General features: G+C 39.2%; 1 protein-coding gene across 7 annotated transcripts in view; it reads right to left on the bottom strand.

The window, feature by feature from the left end:
* LOC132114691 (DNA-binding protein RFX2) overlaps window positions 1-20,793 on the bottom strand; it is a 41,453-nt gene extending 20,660 nt beyond the window's left edge. For 3 of the 7 annotated variants that reach the window (XM_059522954.1, XM_059522957.1, XM_059522958.1), the window contains exon 1: window positions 14,785-14,879. In XM_059522954.1, coding sequence (XP_059378937.1) covers window positions 14,785-14,842 — 58 coding nt within the window. In that variant the 5' untranslated portion in view covers window positions 14,843-14,879. Of the gene's footprint in view, window positions 1-4,426; window positions 4,586-14,784; window positions 14,880-20,538 lie in introns of those variants that run through there. The other 4 variants (XM_059522955.1, XM_059522959.1, XM_059522956.1 and 1 more) reach the window with 4 other exon arrangements.
* Window positions 20,794-23,172: the final 2,379 nt, after the last annotated feature.

The raw sequence follows: 23,172 nt of genomic DNA, 5'->3' as shown, positions 1-23,172 counted from the left end.
CAGACAGGCTCCAAAAAAAATAAAAAATGTTAATTTAATAAATAAAAAGGTTTGGGAGGTAAGTGCAGGGGAACTTTGGAAAGTGTGGAGGAGTGGAAAAACAACATACCCCCAGTCATGAAAAGAAACAGCAGGGGGGAAAAACTAAAATAGTTCAGCAGTATACTGATAATCTCCAGCGGCTGTTTGGAATGAGAGTCCGTCTCTAGGAGCTCCAATAATACAGCTGATATGAGGAAATTCCTCAATGCTTTGTAAACGTTTGTCGGTTGCTATGGTGAGGGATCCATGGCAACTATACCTAACTCTACCACCCCTTCCCCTTGTGCTATTCTTTTTTAAGCTCACACACAGGAACTTTCAGAGTGCTAGAGAGACAGACGGGTTCAGAGACGGGGAACGATAGCTATGGGGGGGGGGGGGTCTACGTCGATCTCTGTAAATAAAAAAAAAGCTCTTCACCAGTCCGACGGTGCTTTTACCAGCACCAGTGTGCTCAACAGGTCCAAGATCAGCATTTACAATGAGTGCCTGCACTGATAGTGACTGACAAACAGCAGCAAAGGCTGATCTGAGAGCTCAAGCGCTTCGAGAGACTGACAGTTTGTTGTTAAAGTTTAAAATAGAGCGAAAGACAAGCAATACGCTTTACACGCATGATTTCATCTTCAGGAAAAATCGATGCTTTTTACAGGCACTTAAAGTTTTCCTCTGGGAATAGAAGAAATAAAGAATAAAAGCTAATTGTATTTTCTGAGATAAGATATATTGATATATAGTGTGAAGCTCTATTCAATGGTAAATTAATTGGAGAAAAATCTAACAATGCCCATTTTCAGAAAATAAAGGGATTGTGACTCAGTTCAGTAAAAAGCATGAACTGAGATGCCCTCTGGGTATCTCTGGGGTCTTTTTTTTTTTTTTTTTTTTTTTTAGTTAACACATTTGTGGTCTTCTTTTTACAAAAAGACAATACTATGAAATTCAATTTAAAAACATCCATTTAAAATCCATTAAAATCCATGATTTTAAACAAGCATTATGCAAATTACAAAAGGGGATTGTATAGCACTGGATATGTTCACACACCTTAAGTTTTCAAGATTTCCATTATATTTTCTTGTTGACCGTGATGACTCCGTAAGATTTTTGTAATTCTAAAGAGAATTAAATGCTTTAGAGCACCATACTACTATAAAAAAAAATTTAATTGAATCTGAAAATATTCGTCCAAAAATGTATTTGAAATGGTGACATTTAACTAGCACTTCCTAATTACGCTACATAAACATTACAATCCAATAATCACAATATGTGTTGTGCTTTGTAACCTTTGAAATGAAAAAGTAAACAAGTAGAAACATTAGGCTATGTGCAATATTTTTTTTAATACAACTTGTCTGTTGTTTATAAAATAAATTTTATTAATTTATTAATTCAACAAATAAACTTTTTTAACTAATAGAAAACTATAATATAAATAAATTAAATACACACACACAAAAAAGAACCTTTTTTTTCAGTATAAAAATCAGCTTGGTGCATTATTCATTTTCATGACTTTTCTATGACCGTGGAGACCTTGTGCTTGTAGACATGAAGATTCAGTGTTGAAATCATCAGTAATGACAGATGGAATTGGCAGACACTTTTTTCATTAATTTTTTGAGTGAAATTCTACTAAACGGATTAAAAAAAAAATGACTATGAAACTACGACAACTCTCAAATATTTTTGCTTATCTGATTACGCTTGTTAATGATAAATCAACAAAAACTCAAAGGGTGGTGTCTGGTAGAATTTTATGAATGGCATGGATTCCAGTTCTGTGGAAATCTGTGGACTAGCAAGAACAGATTATGTGCGGGTGTAATCATCCAGTCATCACCAGGCTGGAAGTCTTCCAGTTTGTTTACACCAGTTAGATGCGTGTACATGGTTACAGTCATGCTTTCCAACTACGCTTGCTGTATCATTCAACAGAAGTTATTTGGTTGAAATCCCACAGACTTTGTCTAACCCTCAGTCTCAGCTGAATCAGACAGGTAAGGTAAAACGCAAGTCATAACGTCAAAAAGCTTTATCAGAACTTTCAAGAGTAAATAGTATGAGTGTGCTTAGATCTTTTAAAAGATAGGAATTCGCTTGAGGGGTGTTGCATTGGTTATAAATATGTCGTGGGCTGGCCCAGCCGCAGTTATCTTTGGAGATGAATCTGCCTACTGCTATTATTCCCAGAGAACGGAAGAGATCGCTCACTGTGTGCCTTCAGGTGTTCAGCGAGAAGCCTACTTCAGTCTGGCTAATGAGCAGCACTTCCCAACTAGCTATGTTTCAAGACCCAAATTTTACATTGGCCATCAAGAGGTGACCCAACTAAGTTTGAAAAAAAAAAAAAAAAAAAGCACATCAACTGCATAAACCATCTTCTAGGGATGCACCGGTTGACCGGCCATAAATCGGAACCGGACGGTTTTTGCTTAAAATATGCAATCGCCTTTTTGGTTTTTGGTCTTTTTTTTGGCCGATTTTTTCAGAAGTGCACCCACGTGCACAGACTACATTGTAATCATTCGCTATCACGTAATTTGTGTGGAAGTATTTCGAAATCTGTTCACAGGAAACAGGCAGCTGTTCAGCACTGGAAGTGCAGAGTTTCATGTCTGAGGCACAGATAGCGGGAAGCAAACAGCAGCTGGTGTACTGGAGCACAAATAAGAGCTTTTCCCTGCGCGAGCGTACTGTACCTGTCCGTGCCTATGTAATTCCAGACGCGCCCTGCGCAAGCGGAGACAGTGTAGGGATGTTCAACTCAACTTTTCGACTAAACTGTGACAAAACTGAAATGCTTTTTTTTTTTTTTTTTTGTAAAGTATAACTTGCAAACACGTTTGAAAAGCCAGAAGTAAACATCAGTTCTGTATAGGATTATTTTTCTTTTACCTTAAAAATTCATCGACTTAATTTGATTTAAAAATCACCTGCTGTAGCACACTGAAAAAAGTGTTTCATTCATTCAATGAAAATATTTTAGGGTAATGATTCACATCTATATTTTTTAACTAGAGCAAATAGTTATTTATTTTTCATTGGCTCAAGTAAAAAAATATAGATGTGAATCATTACCCTATTTTTTTTAATTGGACGAATGAAACACTTTGCATCTTTGTTTTATTCGCACCAACATTATTTGATTTTAACATTTTGGAATAATTTATTGATATAGCATACTTTTTATATTCTCACTGGTAAAGCTTTTTTTTTAAAACCAAATTTTAAAACAAATACAAATACTGAATGCTGATTAAGAAACCTCTTATTGAATGTGTGTTGATTGTGTTCTTTGGATTGTAGAAACTATGCAGTTGTTGCCTTTAATTTCACATGGTTACAGTTCATCTTTTAATTTAAGTCCAGTTCTATGTAGTTTCAACACAATTCAAAAACAAAAGCTAAATGCTGATGTCTGTACCATCTATGTTTGTATTGAATGTAGGCTAACTGTGCAGTTACTGCCGTTAATTTCAGTTACCATTATTGTTTTCAATAGCCAAAAGCCAGTTTGGCCTATTAAATACCAAATAAACATCTTGTTTATGCATACTTTCCTTCTTTCTTGTTTGATGTTTAAAAAAAAAAATCGGAAATCGGTTTTGGAATCGGCCATGAAAAATCATGATCATGCATCCCTACTATCTTCAACCTTGTTCATGGTTTAAGGATGAGAACCAGTCCATGCAGGCGTCTGCTGAATTCAATCTTCTTCTTTGCACAAAATCCCCCAAGTAGTTAGAGGCACGACCTTTGATTCAATAAACAACATGGGAAGCATTTTCTCCTCCCTTTGAAAAGCTGATATTTATTTAGCTTAAATAGGCATGGTTATAGGGTTAGTTTTGTTTTTTGTTTTTTTTTTTTGAATTTGTTTCTTTGTTGTCCATGACCCAGTCAGAACCTGAAGCCCATTTTTGCATCACAACCTACCAGAACCTCTAATCTAGAGGAGCTTTTTTTCCCCAATAATATTGAGAAAGAGTAAAGTGGTCTAGTTAGTCGTGTACGTCAATCTCGTCTAAGCTCCGAGAGAATGTTAAAAGCAACACAAATTCCCCACCAGCAGCTATGGGCCGCACAAAAGCAGAAAACAGCAGGAGAACCCCGGCACTTTGGTGTGCAGAGTGAGAGAGGCCTGTACTCAGTAGGCTTCTGGTTTATTAAAGTAGAGCAGAGACTCCCTGCTAGACGATACAAACGCTCACCTCAGCCCAACTCAAATGAGCTATTAAAGACCGCCACAACATTGCAGCCTTTCCTTTTCTTCTGTTCTCATTAACCTGAGTGTAAAGAGACGGGGAGCGAAATCCTCTCCTGGAAGTATGCTGGCAATAAACCAGGCCTAAATGACAAGGAAAACATAAAGTAATACCTGTGATTGAGGTTAGTGTTGAGAAGAGGGTTTAGACACATCTGTCACAGACAGATTGAACTTAAACAACGCTCGATCAGGGCAAAGCACATGCAGATGTTCAATTAAAAACAGGAGCCCACAGTCTTGGCTCTTGTTTGCACTGGCCCACATTGTTTGCAGAGCAACAACGGTTGCTAGTGGCAACACCGTCCACTCCCGTTTCTAGGAGCCTGTTGCTATGCAACCAACAGAATACTTCCCAAAGCAAACAATGCCATCCCCCGAGTGATCCTTCTATCTCACATTAACCAGAAACTTAAAACAATAAATACATAAGCTATTACTCTGACCCACTGGAGCGGAGCAGAGGCAGGAAAAAAATAAAGAAAAATCTACAGAAAGACATACTTTAGGACTTACAAGAACTTTGTCTGGTATGGCATGCTGACAGGGAATGTTAAAGCCATCAGAAAGACAAAAAAAAGTTAAGAGAAGAAAAGAAAAGAAAAGCCGCCACAAGTCATCCTTGCACTTATTCACTCCAAATACAACAATCACTTTGTAAACGAAGTCTCAAATCACTTTTCCAACTAAATAATCCAGATGTTTCTGACAGATTTGCAGCTTGGAAATACACTCAGATTGCTTTATTGACCCGCCGGAAGCTTCAAACAGCCATGTAATAAAGCAGAGACACTTGTTGCCATTAAAGGACCGTCTATACTGGACATCTGTGTCCAACAAGCTGGGTTGATGTTCCACAGATACGCAGCTTTCAAAACACACACATAATGCTCATACCACTTATGTTATAGATCATCCATCCAAACTAACTAAAAATATGATGTTTGAACCTGGATGTTGTAAAGAAAGCATGATGTACTGTATGTGACTTGATCCACTGAGATTAAGGTTTGCAGATGGCAAGGTTGGGCTGAGGAAGTGGACAGTGCAAGTGGTCAGCTGGGTCTTCATTTGAGCCCCTCAGAAACAAACAAAAAACCTACAGCTTTTATGCTTCTTGATCATCCACCCCCCCAAAACATGCACATATGCCAAACCCTCAATCTTCAATTGCGATCACAACCCTATTCCATCCGTTGCCAGCACACCCAAAAGAAAGAGCTCTGCAGCAGGGGAAAATCGGTAGAGCATTGCCATGGAGACTGTTTGTTCACACTTACAACTCTACAACCCTCCTCCTCCTCCTCCTCCTCCCCGGGTAACCCTTTCCAGATTTCCGCACCACCCCCAACCCAGAACTGAGGATGATTCCAAAGGGGGGGGGGGGGGGGGGTTTACTGTGTTATAAAAGAGAAAGCTCATCTCTTTTGGAACAAAGTCTATGTATGAGAAGATGAAGGAGAAGAGTGTTAAATGTGTCTGGTTCCATAGTGATAATTGCCCTTTCTTTCTGTTTTTTATAATAGTGATGACAAAATTGTGTAATTCCATTTTTTTTTTTCACACCACCTTGTTGCCCATAGTGATACAAAAACAGAGGATCGTGCTTCGAAAAGGAGCCTCTAACAGCAGGTGTCTGTTTGGGGTGCAGAAATATACATCCTGGTAACACCACCCAGTGACACATGCAGGAAAGCTGTTTGGGGATGAGTTTTTTCAGAAACGTAAGAGATTCCAGCCAGCCGAGTTTCTGCTGTTGGCTTTATATTGCAACAAGTTCTGGCTGGCAAATAAGATTGAAAGTAAAGCACTAAATGCACAATCTGCTTTAATATGCATTGATTTTAAATGCAGTAAAACAACATACTACCATTTCTCTTTGGAAGACAGTGACAGGAGGATTACCAAACTACCAATGCTAAGTGCCAAATGGCATCAGGTCAACAGTAGACAATATATTTAAGAGGGAAGGAAGAGAGAAACTTCCTAAAGTGATTCTGTCATACCACATTGCCTCCACATTACGTCTGCACCAAAACACTCAGATTTCAGAGTCACGAAGACTGAGGAATCATTCTTTTGATAATCTGCAAGAACAACATGGCCTTCCTGTGAATGGAGCGATGCGTTTGTGTAAGATATCCATATTTACAACTTTATAAATCTTAATCTCTAGCTTTCACTAACTGCTGTACACGCGTTCACGAGAGAGGCGTCCAGCTGATTACGTAGCAAACACACTGACAAAGGTGGAAATGCAGAGGAGAGAGCAAAACAAAACAATGGTGACGAATAAGTAGTACAAAACAAGGATTTGTAAAGAAAAAAGTCGGAGGATTTAGATATAAGCCAAGAGGACACAGGTTTTCCTTTGCTGTAAACAAATCTTGAAAACTAGCATATTCTTCCCGCAGCTTATGCTAGGCCTATCTCCTACATCATCCGCTGGATGTCACTCTTTGAACGTGTGTACGACAGTTAGCGGAAGCTAGATATTAAGGTTTATAAAGTTGTTAATATGGATGTTATTCTTACACAAACGCATCACTTCAGAAGGCCTTTATTAACCCCCTGGAGCCGCGTGGATTTCTTTTATGCAATTCTTGGGTGCAATTTTTGGGACTTTAAATTTTGTGCTACCATCCACTTCCATTATAAAGCATGCATTAGCCTGGACTACTATTTAATGTAACTTCGATTGTATTCATCTGAGAGATGAATTATTCGAGGCCATTTCTGTTAAACTTCACGGGCCAAAAAGGTCAATGCAAGTTGTGAATCTGAAACTGTGGAATAAAATCCACACACAGAACTCCTGATTGCGTGGATTCCTATTTAAATGACCCAAGAAATTTCTGCATACATTGGTAAGTGTGACCGCACCTTTAAATCAGCAATTGATTCCTTAAAATCAGTCCAACAGATAATGTCAAAATTTTGTTTCAAATGTTCAGAAACATTAAATTTTATCATTGTTAATTTGTTCATTAACATTCATTTCTATTACATTTAAAAAAAATGTTGTATTATGTTTTAACGTTTTATTGTTGTAGTCTAATAATAACCTCATAAAATATGTAAATCAAGTATAAATTTTGGTCTTCAGTTAATCTCTAATATGTTACATACTATTGCTTATCTACAATTTTATACACCCATTTTCAAGATTGATATCGGAGTGTTTACAAGCATCTATCTGATCTACACTGGGTCACGAAACAATGACAGGCGTGTTCTGTTTATGGGCATTATGGGTAAAAGTGATAATCAAGTAAAAAGTGATAGTCAAGATATCACATAACGGAGTCATCTGAATAATTCAGTTGTGCCACTACTGGTCAGATGGTGGTTATAATAAACATTAGGAGAACAAAATAAATTCTGCTGCATGGAAAACCGTGTTTATTGTAGTCCTATAAACAATTGCTGCATGATTTGTCATTTACGAGAATTTTAGAATCATTGGACGCTGTGTACATTTTTTAATAAACAAAAAGGAACAACCAGGTTCTGTTGGAGTTTATTCAATCCTCTACAAGAGACCCTGGCCTGGGCTGAATGGTGGGGGTGGGGGGTGGCTGGTCTAGTGGGCAGAACGACTGTTTGACAAGTTCTGCATACAATAGACTGATAACACAGAGGGCAATGGAGGAGTCACACAGGGTTCAGCCCTCACAGAATCAACAAGCTCTTCCTCTGCATCTATTCAGGTGCATAGAGGGGCATGAATGGGTAAGCTGAAGTGCATATCTGCACACAGGCATGGCTTGAGCAGTGCATGATAACTACAGAGATGTTAGCCTTGGTGGAGGAAAAGTCCTGAAAAAATGCTCTTTTTCTGAGGGTCTGACTTTACCAGAGTGAACTTCTACAGGATTAATGAGAAGATGAATGGAGTCTAACACTATAAAGTGTGCCAAACCTCGCAGTGATGAATATTAAACAAAACAGAAGACGGAGTCCATTCTAAAGCAAGACTTTTTCTACTTTAAATAAATTAAATATTTAGTTTTAAGACGTTTTCCTAAATTATGGACACTGTGAAAAGAACGTAAAGGGCTAACAATAAGAAAACTGGAAAGTGGACAGGAAAACACCAGTCATATAATATGCAACAGTAAAAAGAGGGGACATTAGAGGGACTGTCCATGTCTCCAGACTATGAGAGAAGGCAAGAGAGAGGAGGCCATTGTGATGTAAATGTCATAGCCCAGTGTGCTGTTTGTGGCAGGAAATTTAATTAGCAGTCGTGGAGCTACGATACAAAGCAGGTGGAATGTGAAGAACGACGAGGAGCAGTTTGAGACGAATGGGTGGGGGGGTCGAATGCTGAGGGAGAGGCTCTTATGAGCAACACATTTCAGTCTCAGACAAGTCTCAGCCTGCTGCTCAGACATCTCACAGCCAAGTCACCCATCTCCTTTTATTTTTTCCCCCCAAAGAAAACAAATGGGATCAGAGAACTACGATTGCCCTTACGTATCAGTTCATCAAATGGAGTGGCTGGATGTATCAGTCCTAAGAGCTATGTGAACTATTCAAGTCAAATGTAATTTTGAGTGGTGTGAAAGTCGCCGCCATTGTTGTGAGTGGTTGCCAAATTGAGCCCCTTTCACACTTCACGTTGGAAAATTGCCGGAACACTGCCGTGTCGCCTTCTGTGTGAATGCAAACACATCTCGGGAATGATTCCGGGATTGATCCCGGGTCGGGGACCTAGTAACATTGCCGGGGTTCAGTCCCGGAACGAGCGCTGTGTGAACAAAAGCCAGAACTAATGCCATAAAGGGTTCGTCGTAGTGCTGACGCACGTTATCGCGTGACTCTTTTAGTTTCAGTTTCAGTTTCAGTTTCAAAGTTTATTGCCATTTGCACAGGTACATTTCGGTACAGGTACATTGGAATTCTTATGCGTTTCTCAAAGTCAGGTTCTAAATTAAAAATAATGTATAAAAAAGTGATATAAATGCATACACCCACACATAGCCTCCATACATATACATATACACACATACTCACATATATGTATACACATACACACATACATACATATACATATATATACATACATACATATACATACATACATATACATATATATACATACATACATATACATACACATACATCTACACACACATACATACACACACGCACACCATGTCTATACACATATACACATACACATCATGAGGTAGAGCAGAGAGTGACTAAACATTTTAAAAGGAGTACAAAAGGAAATACGGAACTAATGTATAAATAATCTTTCTAGTTTAGATAAATACACATTATAATAAATAGTTTTAACACTGTGCGTTCAAAAAATAAAACTCTGAATAGAATAAATTACTATTACACGGATCATTACAAAAATTAAAAACATGGAGAGGGATAGTATTTTCCCTCCTTAATGTCCTGTGCCACTAGCCTGACTGTGTGCCTTTCTTTTGCAGCGCTGGGTGTATATAGTGTCCATGGATGGAAGGTTAGAGCCGATAACCCTCTCAGCAGTCTTAATGACCCGTTGCAGTGATTTCCTCTCAGCCAGGGTGGTGTTGCCATACCACACTGTGATACCACTGGTGAGGATACTTTCAACAAGGCCTTTATAAACATGAGTTAGTGGTTGACTTTTTAGTCCGGCCTTCTTCAATGCCCTAACGAAATGCAGCCTCTGCTGAGCTCTTTTCACTGTTGCAACAGTGTTTTTAGCCCAGGTGAGGTTCTCGGAGATATGAAGTCCCAGGAACTTATAGCTGTCAGTTCGTTCCACCTCAACCCCCTTGATGGTTAGAGGCTGTAGGGGGGGAGCTCTCTTCCTAAAGTCCAGAAAGAGTTCCTTTGTTTTGTCTATGTTGAGCACAAGATCATTGTCCTCGCCATAGACAGTGACCCTGTGAACCATGTCCCTATATGATGTTTCATTGCCGCCTTTGATGAGACCGAGAATAGTAGTGTCATCTGCATATTTAATGACGATATTGTTATTGTCCAAGTTGGTGGCGCAGTCATGTGTATATAGTGAGAAAAGTAAAGGGCTGAGACAGCATCCCTGTGGGGCTCCTGTACTCACTGTGAGCTCAGATGAGACCTTCTTTCCCATCCTCACCACCTGTGGCCTGTCTGTGAGAAAGTCTGTTACCCAATTACAAGTGGTAGCTGGTACCCCCAGTTCTATCAGCTTGCCAGTTAGCTTCGTCGGCCGGATCGTATTTAATGCGGAGCTGTAGTCCAGAAACAATACTCGTACATATGTATTTGGAATGTCTAGGTGCTGCAAAATATAGTGAAGTGCCAGTGCCACCGCATCATCCACTGACCTGTTCGAGTGGTAGGCAAACTGTAGAGGGTCAGCTGTTTCTGGAACCACGGAATTAATGTGCTGTAGGACCAACTTCTCCATGCACTTCATGGCGACTGATGTAAGTGCCACTGGTCTAAAATCTTTCATTGCAGTTGTATTTGTTTTTTTCGGAACCGGCACTATAATAGAGGACTTAAAAATGTGTGGAAATGTTTCTTGGAGGAGAGAAGTGTTAAAATGTCCGTGTATACCTCCGCCAGCTGTTCAGCACAGACTTTAAGGACTCTCGGAGCCACACCATCGGGTCCTACAGCCTTACGGGGGTTCACTTTTCTCAAAGCTTTAAGGACCTGTGAGCGCGTCACCTGCAATGCAGTCTCCTCTGAATTATGGGGGGCTTTCAAGGGTATATCTCTATTATTTTGATCAAATCTCGCATAGAACGTGTTAAGATTGTCCAGTAAAGAGGAGTCTTGGATCACAGATTTGTTTGCAGCTTTCCTGTAATTGGTGACTGACTGTATTCCTTGCCACATCCTTCTACTGTTATTTTCTCTGTAACAGTTCTCGAGTCTCTGGGTATATGCCCTTTTAGCGGACCTGATGGAGTTTTGGAGCTCATATCTGGCATGCTTATACTCCATGATGTCTCCTGACTTAAAGGCTATACTGCGGTTTTTAATTTTGATGTGCACATCCGCATTAAACCAGGGCTTCTGATTAGGAAGAACTCTGATAGTTCTAGAAGGGATGCAGATGGAAGTACACCATTCAATATAGCTGCTAACAGTATCTGTATATTCGTGGATGTTGTCTGAGGCTTCTTTAAAAATGTTCATATCTGTGGCCTCCAAACAGCCCTGCAGTTCCTCCAAAGCAGAATCGGTCCACATATTCATAGTTCTAACTGTGTCTGGGTTCGCTTTAAGCCTCTTGATGTAAATGGGCTGGAGTAGAATTGCAAGATGATCACATTTTCCAAAATGTGGCTTAGAGACAGCAGTATAGGCACTCCTAATGTTACTATAGCATTTGTCTAAAGTCCTATTTCCCCTGGTGGGAAGGTAAACAAACTGATAAAATTTGGGAATAGTTTTTCGGAGGTCGCAGTGATTAAAATCTCCTAAAATCACCATTGCAGCATCTGGATACGAGTTTTCGTGCCTACTAATCATATCGTGCAATTCTTTAAGTGCGTTATACTCATTAGCCGCAGGATGAATATACACTGTGCTTAATATAACGCACTGCAGTTCTCTAGGCAGATAAAATGGCCTACATTTCACAGTAATATACTCCACATTTTCAGAACATGACTGTGATATTACCGTGTTGTCGGTGCTCCAGGATTGTTTAACGAGGATAGCCGTTCCACCCCCGCGTGTTTTACAGCATTCCGTTTCGCTGCGGTCAGTTTTGTAAACATTGTAGCCTGCCGGTGTTATGGCTTCATCAGGGGTCCTCTGTCCAAGCCATGTTTCACAGAAGCATAAAACAGAACAGTCCTTAATGTACCTCTGTGTAGCCATTCGACCGAGAAGATCGTCCATCTTATTTCCTAAGGACTGAACGTTGGCGAAAAGTATGATCGGAAGAGTTAGTCGGCCTTTGCTAACCAGTCGGCGGAGTCTTCGTCCCCCTCCTCCTCGCCTACCGCGCTTCCGTTTCGGCCTTGCGGTGCCCGGAAATCCCCCTGTTGTGGCCTGGCCTGGCGTCACTCCAGCGTGGAGATGTATCTCCGGGAAGGAGTTGAGAGCATTTGTATCGAAATTGCCTCTGTAATTCAGTTCTCCTAGTTGTAGCAGAGTCAATCGATCATACTTAATATGAGCTCTAGCATACCGCACATGAAAGGACAGTAACGACACTATCAATACACAATTTAGATAAAACTTGACTCGGAGAGCTACGCTATTTCGCACACAAGGGAGCGCCATTTTTTGACTTGACAGTCAAACCGGCTGTTTTGAAGACAGATCAGCGTTTGCGACAAAAGTAATATGTGCAAACTGTAATGAAGCAGAGATCAGTTAGTTCCTCACTTTCTGTGCTGAAGCTGAGATTGATCGCCAACGTCAGTGAAAGTTAACGTGCCTAGCGTTTTCGACTCGTGCATTACACGTCACATCTTGATGTCACGTGTCTTTACGGGTTGTGTGTGAATGCACCATAGATTGTACAAAAACATAGATGTAGTCTCCATGACGTCACCCATAGGTTTCCGAAGAGAGTTTTTGAAACCAAAAGTGGGCGGAGTGGGCCATCGCCATCTTGGCAGTGCGTTACCACACGTCACTTCCGGGATAGTCAAAAATAGGCAAAAAGGCGGGAGCTGGTTGCTGAAACCACACTTGCCTAGCGCGACTGGTGACAGCAGTGGTAATCCACTTGTCACTCTAGTGGCCACGTCCTTAATTATGCAGGACTTTAAGGCTTAATATAATTTAAACGGATGAGTTATAAAAAAAATTCATCCCCCTCACAGTTGAAGGGCAAAATTAGCTATATCGACAAAAATAATTTTTTGCACCAGGCTATAAACATGTTTTTTTCTGCTGTAAAATTGAGCATTTTATCATGGGGAGTCTATGGGACTGACTCTTTTTTGCAGCCAGCCTCAAGCGGCCAGTTGAGGAATTAGTTTAAGTCACTTCTGTATGGGCTTCACGAGCGAGAGCAGGAGGTTGCTGCTCGGAACACACACACATATTCCGGGTAATCACTGGCAGTGTGAAAGTGCAAAATCTAGCAACCCGGGAGCAATTGCCGGGACACATTACCCGTATATTTTCCGTGCGTTTGCTAAGGTGTTCTGAGTGACGTTTAGCAGGTTCCTAGGTGGTCAGGGCTTTCTGGATCATTGCCTACTGGCCCGAATCAAAAAAGACTTTATGAATCTTTATGATATTGAGATTACTGTATTTCTGGATGCCAAATGCTGATATCTTAGAATGCTGGGTGGCTGATGGCCAATATAATCCCAATTTAAATGATATCAAACAACAATATAGGCTAATTGCACAGTTTGAGTTGTGTGAGGTTTTGTGGAATTAAATGTCAAATAGACATTCAAAGACTTGTTTAAATGATTTAAATGTATATTTTCTTAATGTCGACAGTATATTAAAAAGAATGATAGAATTAGACTTTTTTGTTAGACAGAACTGTTAAAGGCAAGGCTCTTAGTCCATCTCTGCTCAAACACTGGGTTCTCAGTCCTGTCAAAATAATAGTCCCATTCCTAACACGTTTTAGGCAGTACAGAGATATATATATATATATATATATATATAATGTATGTATGTATGTATGTATGTATGTATAGCACAATTAGCCACTGTTCAAGGCAAGGTTTGCTAATAAAACAGCTTGTGTACAATGTTACTTAACACTGCATTTACAACAGGAAAGTTATCCAGAGACAGAGAAAATTGAAAGTCTGATTGATTAAATAATTGCTTGCATAGTAATAGAACAAATCTCCTCAACATGCGGCATGATTTGAGCCATCATTCATGTTTGTAGCACAAAGGATATGGGTTGAGCTGTGAATCAAAGTTTAATACTAAGAGTTACTAAGCTTGTTCAAATCCCTAAGCCGATTTATGGCAATAACAATAGAGCTAAAATAACTATTTGTACACAATTATCGAACTGAATCTTCTTGGCTACTTGTCAACCTGTCAGTTTTGTGTAGTTACAGGAGGAAGCTATTTCTGCTATGTTAAAAGTGAGAGATAAGATGAAGAGTTAATTACAGCCATAAACACAATATCAAAACATGATTAAAAAATCTGAAGACGTGAAAGATTTCAGTCATCAACAGTGCTGCTCATGTTGACAGGACGGACTAAATCTTGATTTCTAAATACACTTTTGACAGTGCCAAAACAGCTTGTGCACATTTCAACTCAGATCAGCTTATTCAGCGCATTTTGTATAAATATATGATTGCTTTTGATCCAAGTATTATGACTCCTTACAGCACAAGGGCAGCTGCTGGGTCGGTACATCAGCAAGCTGCTCCGGGCCAAGCTTCTTCCACATGGGCTAAATACAGCACAGCTTAATCATGTGCACATACACACACAGGGGAGCTGTATCTGGTTATTTGCCACCCCTACAACACCCTTCCCCCCTTGGTGCATTGGTGCACATGCACAAATACCTTTCGCAGGGTACCACTGCAGCTGTCTGCTTGAGAGCTGCGCTCTTCTATAGTCCATTAAAAGCTCAGTGTGGTTTAAGGTTACAGTAGATGCTGCTACAGATGACTGGAGGTGAACTCTGACCCGGGCACAGGACACAAACATGGGCACTGATAGATGAACGCAATTTAACGAGGTTATTCATCAGACATGCAATTCTGTGTGCACAGATAGAAGTATATAATATCACACATATCACTTCCTGGTGTGTTAAATGCAGCCACTGGGGTCCTGCATTTCTTGAATAATGTAAAATGACAGTCAAGCCAACAATGTACATTTTGTCACCAATTATGTTGTTCTTAAACCTATACAACTTTTGTTGTTTCTTTTGTGGAGGATATAAGAAGATATTTTTAAGGATTGTTTAACTGTTTTTGCCTACTCTGTTTTGAGGGAAGTCGTGGCCTAGTGGTTAGAGAGTTTAACCCTAAGGTTGTAGGTCCATGACTTAGGTGCCCTTGAGCAAGGCACTGAACCCCCAACTCCCTGGGTGCCGCAGCATAAATGGCTGCCCACTGCCTCTGGTGTGTGTTCACGGTGTGCGTGTGTTCACTGCTGTGTGTGAGCACTTTGGATGGGTTAAATGCAGAGCACGAATTCTGAGTATGGGTCACCATACTTGGCTGTATGTCACATCACAATGAAAGTCAGTAGGTTTCACAATAGCATTGAACTTCACTGACTTTCACTGTATGGACAAAAATATTTTTCTGTGATCCACAGAATAGATTTCGATAGCTTTAACACCTGATTGAGTTGGGGTTCCTTGCCTACAACATTTTGACTAACTGGAGCTGAATAACAGCACTATTGTCTTCTATAGAGCTGCTTAAAGTTGATGTGAAATGATTTCAGAATTGATTCACTTTACAGTTATTGAACTGAATCAACACTGAAGTGACTTGAGCTGAATAATAACTGCTTTACAGCTGAATTTGAATTGGTCTCATATTTGATGATGTTTGATTCTGCTATTTTCCTCTTTATTATCGTGAACCTGCTGAACCTGAACCTGAAAGTACTGTCATACCTGCATTTCCTCTCTGATCTCCTTTGGCCCTTCACCTGCTTCGCAAGCTGAGACTGTGCACGTCCATCACCACAAACATGGATTGAAGAGAGCTGATTAAAAACCACAGACTTTTGAAAGAATAACACAGCATCCCCGGCCCAGCCCCTCTCTTTCCATAACCCAGGCTGTATTTGTGTATCAAGTTGCCATGTAAACATAACAGCTGCTTGGATCTGGGTTGCACGGAATTCCATTCCCATTCCTTTATTTTTCTTTGCGGTGGGTGTGTAAGCAAATTAAAAGCTTGATTTGGACTATGCTGCATTACAGGGCTTTGTCAAAACAAGTGAACAAATGGTTTCGAATTTGCCCACAGGTTTAGAGCTAATCTGTTCCTCACATGTGCATTACAAGACTAGCGATATATGATTACTTACACATCTGTGGTATATTGAGGAACTGTTTTGTGGTGAAACTTTGCCATATATTAATTCCAGCATAATATTTAGATTTTGTGAAGATAAGCCTCCTTGTGACCTGGAGCTAATGTTTGCCTCGTTAATATAAATTAGACCACCTGACTGAGAGCACACCGAAGATTAAGCGCCATCAAGATTAACTAATTAATATCCATGAGCTATTCTTCTTAAATTTGTCTACCTGTTCAGCAGGTAAACCCCACTCACCATGATGAAAGAGCCGGCAAAAGGAAAAACAAACTTACAAATAAAAAAATGGCTTTTTTGTACTTGAAAGTACATTATATAGGCTACACACAGCAAGGATGCATTCAAACATAGCTCTCTTCACTAAGGTTAAATTTATCATGCATTCACACTACAACCCTAGAAACAGTTAAGCAGTTAAATGTCACTCAGCAGCACTATCAAAAGCCCTCTTCCTGCTCTTTTCAAAAGCAAATATCTTAAATAATAATTACAAAGAAGCCTTCTAACAGTCATTTGCATTAACTGAAGCTTTAATAAGGACAACTTTCACTAAACTTTAAAAGTCTGTGTTGAGTACAAATTTTCAGTGATTTGATAGTTGTCTCTTATGCTCACCAAAACTTAAATTATTTTTTTTTACACAATAAAATTGTCGAACATTATTACCATTTAATTATTATTAATATATTTGATTACAATTAAAAAATATACATATTTTAACATTTTAAAACGTAATGTGTTTTATTATCAATGTTCAAAACCGCGGTGATGCTTAATATCTTTGTCGAAGCTGTGATACGTTTTTTAGGATTCTTTGAAGAGAAAGTTGAAAAGAACAGCATTTATTTCAAACTGAAGTATTTAGGGTTATATTTTCATTACAGATGTCTTTAATGTGACTTTTGATCAATCTTCCATCTCGCGCACAGCCGTATCCACATAGCTTTCAAAATATACTCAACCATGGATGATTGTGGACGGACGATGATATCCTGATGACGAAAATGACTCAATGCGGACGGTGCACGGTCACGAACAGCCCAAGTATACTTTGGCCTTTACTGACCCCAAACTTTTGAATGGTAGTGTGTGGCTGAAACAATGGTGTTAATTTGGGACAGGACTATCTACCCGAACAATAACAGATGGGCGGCAGAAGGAGTGTTTGGAAAACCTGTTTGGAAACAATCTTTTGGCATTCCATGAGATGGCACAGAAAATACACAACTCCTATTACGGGGCCCTGGGCTGCATCAAAATTTTCCAAATGGGTTAAAGTTGCAATTTATATTTAAACACAGAAATTCCTTTATTCTAATTTGTGGAGTCAGTCATGTCAAAAACAAAGTGTAGTCTACCATCCCACACTCAGATAAGGGCAGGTCTGGCCTATAGGAGCATAGCATTGGAAATTGCAAACCAAACCCCGCAAAAACAAGCTTACTGGACATCACACAGCCCAGGAATGCATCGAATGGCCCCATCAATAATTGACTTCAATTACATGAATCATTCATTTCTCCTCCAGTCTGGACATGCACCTGTAACAACATATTTCATTACAGACTTGGATCTTAGAGCCTTGCAGATGTTGCATCGCGAAGATGTGTTTGGGGAAGATTTCAGAGCTCAGTGAAGCACCTGACAGACACGTCGGCAGCTGATGTGAGCTCTGCTGCTCAACCCCTTCAGCTGAGCTCAGAAGGGACCCATAACATAACACACAGCGACAAACACACTTCCACTCTGACAAGTGAAAACGCCTCATTTCAAATATCCTCGAACTCCTACTGCAGAAACAGAAAGGGTGTAAAAAATCTAAACCACCCATGCATGATGTTAGCTAGTGAGGAATGGGCCGGCCAACATGATCAATGTGTTGCATCAGGATCTGCCTCTCTCTATGCCAATTACCCTCAGTGGCATGGACACTCTCGGCTAAAGAGAGATCAATAGAGAAGCACAGCCCAATAAGGGGCGACACCTGGACCGTATGCTATTGTCATAAAGAGAGCTCATTACCAAGCTCTCTGCTGAGCAGGTGTAACATCGCCACAGCAACACGATGCAACTCGAGAAAAATTAAAGCAGCTTTGGATAAGCACAGTCAAGCTGTTGGCAAACTGTTAGCATCAACAGCCATTCCAGAAATATGAGGGTAATGCCATCCTCTCAATATGAGAATAATGCAAATACATATCTCATTTGCTCACAATTAACAGTACAGTGTTTCACATCACTGACACTCAGCTCTTTCTTACTTACAACATCGTTTAAAAAGGTGGAGAAAATACACACATATATTTTTCATAAAGGAAAATAAAAACGAGAAAAAAGCTTTCACAAAAAAGTTTTGGAACATTAATCCTGAATAATGCAGACAATTAAGCATCAAAACTTTAATGTTTCAGACTAATTTAGATTATATCTGAAAATGGCATGTAAAACAGATATATATATATATATATATATATATCACAGTGTGGGAGTATGAAGCATAGGAAATATAATATAATCAAAGATAAACTGTACTGAATATTTGTTTTCTGTGGTTTAATGATGTGATCTGCATTAATATGATCTGCAGATTGTTTTGGGGTCAATGACAAATAAGAATGCCCAAAATTATTAAAAGGAAAATGTAAAACTTAGTTGCATGTATTTTAGTTCTGCATGCATGTCGGTAAAATAAATCAACTTAAAACTGCATTTTCTACAAATGCTGAAGGACTTAAATTACAAAAAAAAAAAAAAAATCATCATATTTAAAAACAAAAATCATCATATTTTCAAAAACTTTTAATGGTAAAAATACAAATTTTTAACATACATAAGGATACAAATACCATAAAAAGTCATGAATATTAAGAGGTTTTCAGAGGGCTACTGGAAATACATGATTTATTTTTTTTATGACTTACACACAGTTACAGAGATTAGGGTCTAAAGGGGTCCTCTCTGAATTATGGTTTTCTTGTCACATAACAACACAATGAAATGACTTCCTGCAGTTTGACAACCCTAACCACACCAACTTGATGTTCAAAAGTGGGTAGATTTTTAAAAATATTTAAAATATATATATATATATATATATATATATATATATATATATATATATATATATATATATATATATATATATTAGTAACGTTTTAATATGTTTAATAAAAAACTACTTAACTATTTTTTTTAATGAATTAAGATTAAAAATATCATCACAGGTGACAAACATTTCCAAACTTGTCATATTTTTCATTATTTTTTTCTCCAGGCAGAGACAGCATCTACTAGCCTATATCAGAATGACTTGTTCATTTTCGAAAGGTGTACTGAGGTCGGTTTTGTTTAAAATGGCATTTTATTGTATTTGTGAATTACTAAATAATAGATTGCGGACAAAAACGAGATCCACGTCATTGACCCTTTCACAACAGCCTGCAAAACATGTTAGTACAGATAAGAGAATCCGATTTGAACCGGATGACAAGAAGCTAAATTCAATTTCCTTCAAAATTGGGGAAATACATTTGCATCTAATAAGTTACACGAACATCTAAATACTTTGTAAAGTCAGTACCGCAGATGTCGATCGTATAATCCGAAATGCATCTCTTCAGGCTGACTTCAGCAACCTGTTGATGCACCAACCCTGAAGCTTCCATTCCAAAAGCAACATGACAGGACTAACTTAAACACGACATTCATCACACATATTACAATTAAACACATTTAAATGAGCTCGCCATTCAAACCGAACAGGCGGGTCACATCAGTATCTCTGAACAACTCGCGCACTTACACGAGAATTAAAGTGATTCGTGAAGCAAAGCAACGGCGGAACAAAGCGGTTAAGTTAACGTTACTCCTAAAACACATCTCGCTCTTATTCAAACAGTTACAGCTTTTAAAGAAAGTTTACCTAGTTAAGGTAACTGGTTAGCTCGTAATTTAACCCGTCTTATAAACATATTCATCTTACAGGCGCAATAACCAATATGTATGGCATTCAGCGTACATGACATGACAGCACTTGGATTTATCCGCTAACGTTAATTAGTTTAACCGATGTCAAAACAAACTGACTGAAGTTAATGAACCAGATGAGCTAACGTTAACCAACTAGCGTGCAAGTGTGACGGAGATCAGGGCGTGAGAGCACGTCAAGATGTACATTACTCAACCTCCGAGGCCCGTTAAATGTAGATTCAAATCATTTTGATCTCTCTAAGCAGTAAAAAGATATTCACCTCAGCCTTCTGCTTAGATCTGCCCTGGCTTTACTGTTCTTTTCCCTCTCTCTCTCCTCCAGTTGCTGCTGCTGCTGTTGCTGAGTGTTGCTCCCGTTGGTAAGTAACTGTCTCCACGGCTACAGTCACTATGGCGAGCGGGGGTCTCGAGGCAACTGTTGCTACCGTCCTCTTCATACGTCAAGGGCTAAAAAGCGAAAGGGGAGGAGCCAGTCTCGAGCCCCTCCCAACGCGTTCTAAACTGAGCTCAATGGTAAGTGTTCGATTCCCGCGGGGAGAGGTGCACAAACGCGCCTCGATTCTGCTCTTCTCCGCCAAAACGTTGCCATTTTACCGCGCTAACTGCCAGATAAAGGTGGAAAAACGACCGAGAAGTTCTTTAGTTACATTTCCTTCCGCATGGCTTTCCAATTTAGAAAAGGACAAAAAAAAAACAAAGCTAGGCTAGACCAAGCATAGTACACGTTATACATTTACAAAGTAATATCTAAACTACGTAACCATATAAATGGTAGTACGGTCTATTCACTTTCAAACATAAAGGCTTGCTAAGTTTATTCGTTAGAAACTGTCCATGATGTCATATGTAGTTCCCAACAATGACCGCTTGGTGGCGGTATATGAACACACTTATGCTCATCAGGAGAGGATTGCTGTTTCAAAAGGAATACAAGCGTAGTGCATACAGTATATGGCCAACTATTTTAAAACTATTTATGCTATGTAGTTTAAACCTTATGGTGATAAACCTCAAATTTCTAACCGCACTATTTTGCACTGTTGTTATATCCTCCTGAAAACCAGGGGGAAAAAATGTTTTGTAATTTTTTTTGGCATTACAATGGTTGGAGCATCCGAAAAAAAATGAGAATTTTTTTTTTGAGGAAGATATTTCATTCTATGTCCTTTGTAGAGGACGCCAGGACTAAGTTGTTAAAAAAATTTAAACCCCATACATTTTTTTTCTGAGATGTTTATTTATGACAAACAACAAGAAAATTACCCAGATTTAAATTCTAATCACAAAGCATTATCATATCAACCTAATAAGAGTGCTAAATGTGAGATCAGTCATATATTGTGAAACCAATTCATGATCAAACATGCAATATAACTAAAAAGCCCTAAATGTGTTTTGTACAGGGCATCCAGACTTAAAACTGTGGAATGTATGCCCTCAGAGAAATTCACTAAAATACAATGTCCTCTACAGAGGACAAAAGTCTATGCCTGGGTCCCAGGAGGGTGTCACCTCAATACATACATGTATTTTTTAGTAAATAGTGTCCAGTTATCATCTTGGAATAAAAATAAATAAATACAAAATAAATACAAAGTTTAAAAAAATCAAGTTTAAAATGCCTCTTGGCAGTCTACTGCAAATTTTCGGCAAAATTAAAGTAATATGCTTTTTTTAAGTTTGAGTATTGTGTCAAGTTTTATTATTTAATTATTACAATGCCTTCGATTGTTCTTTACAATGTAAAGTACCGAGTAAAATGTAATATACTGTGTGAAACATTTCTCATTCTTTGCAATATTTACAATATAATGAGCAATTTCGCCCCTAATAAAGTTGTTTTAGTTAGTGTACCTGGTTACCACGGTGACACCAGTGTCAGAGAAGAGCATGTTTGCGTTCTTTTAGTTAGTGTACCTGGTTACCAAGGAGATACCACTGTCAGAGAAGAGCATGCTTGCGTTGTTTGGGAGCCTATACAAGTGAACGGCAGGTGGCGCGTGAGAGCTTTGAGTAAAGTGCTGGGTGGCGTGCGCGCGCGCTCTTATCATGAGCACGCGTGAGCCTCCTGTGGTCAACCGGTGTGGGTTTCTGTGACAGTCTCACGCATAACAGAAAGACACATCTGCGTGCATTATCTCTCTCTCTCATCACAACTGACTTCAACTCTATCTTTGAATCTGAAAGCTGCATAAAAGTTGCAGTGACAACTTTAACACCTGGCCATCTAGATAATATAAACTAATAACGATGAGTACGTACAGCGTTATAGATCTCAATGAGAATGTATTTGTAACGTAGGTGTTATATTAGTGATGCAATTAAATGCGTGTGTGATTGCTTGTGTTTACATGAGCGACCGAACAAGACACTCCGGTTGCTCAAGTTCCAAACTGTGAAATGAAACTTGTGCACGTCTGTAGGCATTTCATATACTTTAAAGTCTTTATCAAGTCAAAAATATATATATTTTTTTTCAGAAAAATTACAGTTTTTCAACCAAATAAGATATGCAACGAAAGGAAAAAGTAAGTTTCATCCAACTCTCAACTCCATTTACAAAAAATTTTTTTCTCCTTTTTTTTTTTTTGGCTGCTTACCCTTGCAGCACTATCCTCGCGATATTTGTAATATAGTCTGACGCGAGCAAGCGTGTACTCCTTGCACTGATGATTAATGTCAATGACCGCGCGTAACCTTCCTCCCGTGCTGCTCGCGCCAGATGCTTCTCTGCCACGGCAGCAGCGCTCGAGGGCCAGATATTTGGTCAGAGGTCCCGTGATCGCATGGTTATCCAGAGCCAAGCCGTCATTGGCTGATCGAAGGTCTGACTATGCCGGAGAGGAACATCATCATCATTACTGCAGTGCCATTTCAAATGACCGAAATTTATA

Source organism: Carassius carassius, chromosome 34, assembly GCF_963082965.1.
Source record: "Carassius carassius chromosome 34, fCarCar2.1, whole genome shotgun sequence".
NCBI lineage: Eukaryota > Metazoa > Chordata > Actinopteri > Cypriniformes > Cyprinidae > Carassius > Carassius carassius.
The sequence above is the reverse complement of the archived record's forward strand: the minus strand, read 5'-3'. Positions and strand labels throughout refer to the sequence as shown.